This window comes from Protobothrops mucrosquamatus, unplaced genomic scaffold, assembly GCF_001527695.2.
Source record: "Protobothrops mucrosquamatus isolate PMUCROS unplaced genomic scaffold, P.Mucros_1.0 scaffold3274, whole genome shotgun sequence".
NCBI lineage: Eukaryota > Metazoa > Chordata > Lepidosauria > Squamata > Viperidae > Protobothrops > Protobothrops mucrosquamatus.
Window position 1 is genome coordinate 29858 of NW_015389266.1, and position 5000 is coordinate 34857.

Genomic DNA, 5000 nt, shown 5'->3' on the forward strand with positions numbered 1-5000 from the left:
CTAGGTGTGGCTCAAATATTTATTTGGAGTCCACCACGCTTTGCAAACCATTGTATCCAATAAATCTCTGTCTAATTTCAACTTGCTGTTTGGTGTTATTCAGTGGGCTAGAATTTCTACCAACACTATCGCATCAGAAATGTGCGGGCCCTGCCGATGTATTTAGCTGATGGGTCCCTGCGTGAGGTGGCTTCCGTTAATTCGGAATCAGAATCAGAATAGAGCTGGAAGGGACCTTGGAGGTCTTCTAGTCCAGCCCCCTGCTCAAGCAGGAGACCCTATCATTTGAGACAAGTGATTGTCCAGTCTCTTAAAAACCTTGGCCACTTGAAAACGTCTGGACTTCAAACTCCCAGAATTCCCCAGCCAGCATGGGGCAGAAGATGACCTGTGGAATTCTGGGAGATGAAGTCCACACATCTTCAAGTGGCCAAGGTTGAGAAAGAATGCATTAATTGCTGCATCATGGAAGGAGTTGGCAATCTTTTACTAAAGTGGCACCTTCCTAAGAAAGGTGGATTATATGTCCCATCATCCCCAGCCACAGGAAAAAAACCTTGTCATTCCTGGGAGAAAAAATATTTTAAGGTGCAATAGATTAATATGGATAAATATAAAAATTAATATTATAATATAATATAATATAATATAATGTAATGTAATGTAATGTAATGTAATGTAATGTAATGTAATGTAAAATAGATAAATATAAATAGATAAATATGCAATTTACAGCTTGGCTTAACCTGAAAGCTAAAGGATTGGAAGAACTTAGGGGTGATTTTGGTCTCTTTTCTTCTTCTTCCCCCCATGAGGAGTTTCCAAATGGGACATCCGAAACAAAATCTGGGATTACATGGAAACCCATAACCTGGCTGATTTTCCAAGACCGGTCCACCATCGGATTCCCAATTTCAAGGTATTTCCTCTCCCCTTCCCCACTTCTGCATCCACAAGAACATTTAATGATTCATATTAAATAATATATTTAAAGGCATAAGGTTAAATTCCAGAATACTCTTTTAGTTCTTATAATCAAGACACACAGAGTGCTTCCAGTTAATTAGAGGACCCAAATACTTTGCACTCAAAAGGTTCTCATTAAATTTTCGAAGCTGCCCAAACTGTACTTTTTCATCTCGGAAATTACTAAAATCATGGGTGCAGCCATGGTAACAATGAATGGATTTTCATATTGTAATTAATTAATTCAAGCAATTCAATTGTTACATTCAAAGGGGGCATTTCAGTAAACCCTACTTGGTCATTGTGCCTCTTACACACACAAACAAACACAATTTTTATTAAAAGAGGGGCCGTAAAGTGAAAGAGTCTGAAGACAAGAATGGAAAAAAAGAAAAAGTGCCATCGCCCCATCCCCCACCCATGCCACCTACCAGTGTGAGCTGGACTGGGACACCCTGTGGGATGGATGAGACCACAGACCATAAAATGCCCAGGCTTAGTCTAAAGCAATGTTTCTCAAGTTGCCATTGTCAAGTGGCACATTGAAGAGGCATAGACCCAGTTTTTGCTGGCTGGGGAATTCTGGGAGTTGAAGTCCACACCTTTGCAAGTTCTCAAGGTTGAGAAACAGTAGCCTAGATAGATGAATAGAACAGAACAGAACAGAACAGAACAGAAGTGAACTGAACTGAAGAGAAGAGAAGAGAAGAGAAGAGAAGAGAAGAGAAGAGAAGAGAAGAGAAGAGAAATAGAAGAGAAATAGAAATAGAAATAGAATAGAATAGAATAGAGAATAGGATAGGATAGGATAGGATAGGATTAGGATAGAACAGAAGAATAGAGTAGAGTAGAGTAGAATAGAATAGAATAGAATAGAATAGAATAGAATATGGAAAGAAGAGAAGAAGAGAAGAGAAGAGAATACAGAATAGAAGAGAAATAGAATAGAGTAGAATAGAATAGAATAGAATAGAATAGAATAGAATAGAATAGAATAGAATAGAATAGAGAATAGGATAGAGAATAGAGTAGAGAATAGGATAGGATTAGGATAGAACAGAAGAATAGAATAGAGTAGAGTAGAGTAGAATAGAATAGAATAGAATAGAATAGAATAGAATAGAATAGAATAGAATAGAATAGAGAATAGGATAGGATAGGATAGGATTAGGATAGAACAGAAGAATAGAGTAGAGAAGAGTAGAGTAGAAGAGAAGAGAAGAGAAGAGAAGAGAATAATAGAAGAGAAGAGAATACAGAATAGAAGAGGAATAGAATAGAATAGAATAGAATAGAATAGAATAGAATAGAATAGAATAGAATAGAGAATAGGATAGGATAGGATAGGATTAGGATAGAACAGAAGAATAGAATAGAGTAGAGTAGAGTAGAGGAGAAGAGAAATAGAATAGAATAGAATAGAATAGAATAGAATAGAATAGAATAGAATAGAATAGAATAGAATAGAATAGAATAGAATAGAATAGAATAGACTTGGAGGTCTTCTAGTCCAGCCCCCTGCTCAGGCAGGAAACTCTATACCATTTCAGACAAATGGTTGTCCAGTCTCTTCTAGAAAGAAACTAGAAAGAAGACAACTCTTGCCATAGTTGTATGGGTCCCTCACTGATCTGAGCTGTCTTACCCAACAGGGTGCTTCTCTTGCCTCGGTGCAAATTCTAGATTTGGGGGAATTCCAGAGTGCCAGGACAGTTAAAGCCAACCCTGACTCTCCCCAGAAGGACATCCGCTTTTTAACCCTGGAAGTGAGTAGGTCATGTTTTCCTTTGCAGGGATCTTTCCAAACAGGTGTGTCCATCAAAAGCTGGGATGAGTTTGATCAAGCCAGGGAAGTGAAGGTGGATCCAGACAAACCTCTCGAGGGGATCCGCCTGTCGGTGGTCCAGGTAAACAAGTTTTCATTGCTCAAGGAAACCAAACCAGAGATATTCTGCTCTCAAAGATCCCTAAAAGCCATCCCTACCTTACGAAGCTCTAATTCTTCCAAATATGTAGTCTACTTAGTCACTGTCACCACTACCTCCAGTGTATATTCTCCTTTTCCATAACTTCTGCTTGTGCCTTTCTTCTGGTCTTCAAAATTGTCCTCACCATCCCATTTTGTGCTAAGGTCTTCCATAAGTCCATCATGAATGATGTGAGCAAACGCTTCCTTTTGACTCGTTTTATCATTTTCTGGGGGGGGGGGGTGTTGAGTCTTAAGTGGGGGAGAGTTAGTCAGGGTTGAACTGCAAGGTCCAGGGTGTTCTTTCAGCTTGGTTGTTTTCTTGCAGACGTCTCATGACCCAACTAGGGAATATCATCAGTGCTAGAAGGGAATGGGGTGTGAGGAGGAGGAGGAGGAGGAGGAGGAGGAGGACTCTGAGCCTTTGGTGCTGTCTGTTTTGTTGCTTTTAGCGGATGTTTCACTACCCAACTAGGGAACATCAGTGCTAGTAGAGAGTGGGGTTTGCAGAGAGGAGGAGGAGGAGGAGGAGGAGGAAGAGGAAGAGGAAGAGGAAGAGGAAGAGGAGGAGGAGGAGGAGGAGGACAATGACTGTGGGCCTTTGGTGCTGTCTGTTTTGTTGTTTTCTTGCAGATGTTTCATTTCCTAACTAGGCATCATTATCAGTGTTAGGACTGGTGATGTTACCTAGCTGGGCAACGAAACGTCTGTAAGAAATTAAAACAATTAAGTTTAGAAAGCAGCACACAATTATAATTGGAAGGCTGGTCCATTGACTTATTTCCTCTTCTTGCAGGCCAGGAAAACCCTCCTGGTGCCCACGCCCCGTCTGCGCACAGGGCTGTTCAACAGAATCGTGCCTCCTCCCGGGGCCACAAAGGAGACCCTAAGAAAATGTGCAACCTCCCAAGTAAGCGTCACAAACAAGTGAGGCAGGATTGCATCCTGTGGCTGATTTAGAAAGTCCACTTCAACACGGCACTTTGGTGCCCTCTTGTGTTGAAACGACAAATCAAACACATTTATTACAGTCTGCCAGGCCTTTAGAATAATAAAAAAAAAGATAGTTTGGCTCAATTCGTTCTTGAGAAAGAAAAAAAAAAAGGACAATAAAATGACGTATCTGATTAAAAGTTTCGCACAGTTGTATAACTTGGTGAAAGTACTTGGACACCTGACACGTGAGTGTGGGCTTGGCATCCCTTAAAAAATAATGATGGTAAAATTTATAAGTATGACCCTCAAATTTAGAGAGGTTTGAGGAGATCAGAGCATGTCTTGGAGCATCATAAAAAAAAAGGACACTGTAGGACAGACATGTCAAACTCGCGACATCACATGACGTCGCGCAATGTATCAGGACGTTTTTGCTATTGCCAGCAATGGGGTGGGCGCGGCTTCCACATGATGCTTCCGGCCTGTGGGCCAGCAGTTTGACACCCCTGCTGTAGGAGGACATGAGGAAGAGTTTCTGCTTCCCTGGATCAACAAGGACAAAGTCTCTGGAAATACAGAGTCCCATGAAATCTTCCCAATAGTAGAACTGATGAGAGGACATCAGAGCAGCTTCTGGAAAAGGCCCATTTACATTTGCTTAGAGTTAGATCGTATTGATACCCTACAGTAGAGGGCTGGTGTTGAAATGACAACCTAGATCTGTGTTCTGCCTAATCAATCGTAGCCAAAAATTAACCTAGACAATTAGAGCATCTTAGTTGCTGACAGATGTTTTCAAGTGATGTAAAGCCTAGGGATGGTTCCTATCTATTTGAATGCATGAATGGTTAATGTCCATGTAGAGCAGGGGTGTCCAACCTTAGCAACGTTAAGACTTGTGGACTTCAACTCCCAGAATTCCACTGGCCAGCAGGTCTGTAGTAGTCCACAAGTCTTAACTTTGCCAAGGTTGGACACCCCTGATGTAGATGTAGGAAGGGGAGATTTCAGAAGTACTTTCCTTCTCCTGATTACCATGTCTTGTCTTTGTCCCCCCCCCCCCTCTCTCCCTCTTTTTTTTTAGGGTGTCAGAGATTATAGTGTCCCAGTAGGGCTAGATGCAAAAGTCCAC

The 5000-nt window shown here is 41.2% G+C and overlaps 1 protein-coding gene across 1 annotated transcript in view; it reads left to right on the forward strand.

Annotated features, from left to right (window-relative positions):
- MTHFSD (methenyltetrahydrofolate synthetase domain containing) overlaps positions 1-5000 on the forward strand; it is a 10075-nt gene that overhangs the window by 832 nt on the left and 4243 nt on the right. The window contains exons 2-5 of the mRNA XM_015826748.1: positions 816-919; positions 2760-2873; positions 3729-3842; positions 4953-5000. The exon at positions 4953-5000 is cut by the window's right edge and continues 43 nt beyond it. Coding sequence (XP_015682234.1) covers positions 816-919; positions 2760-2873; positions 3729-3842; positions 4953-5000 — 380 coding nt within the window. The remainder of the gene's footprint in view (positions 1-815; positions 920-2759; positions 2874-3728; positions 3843-4952) is intronic.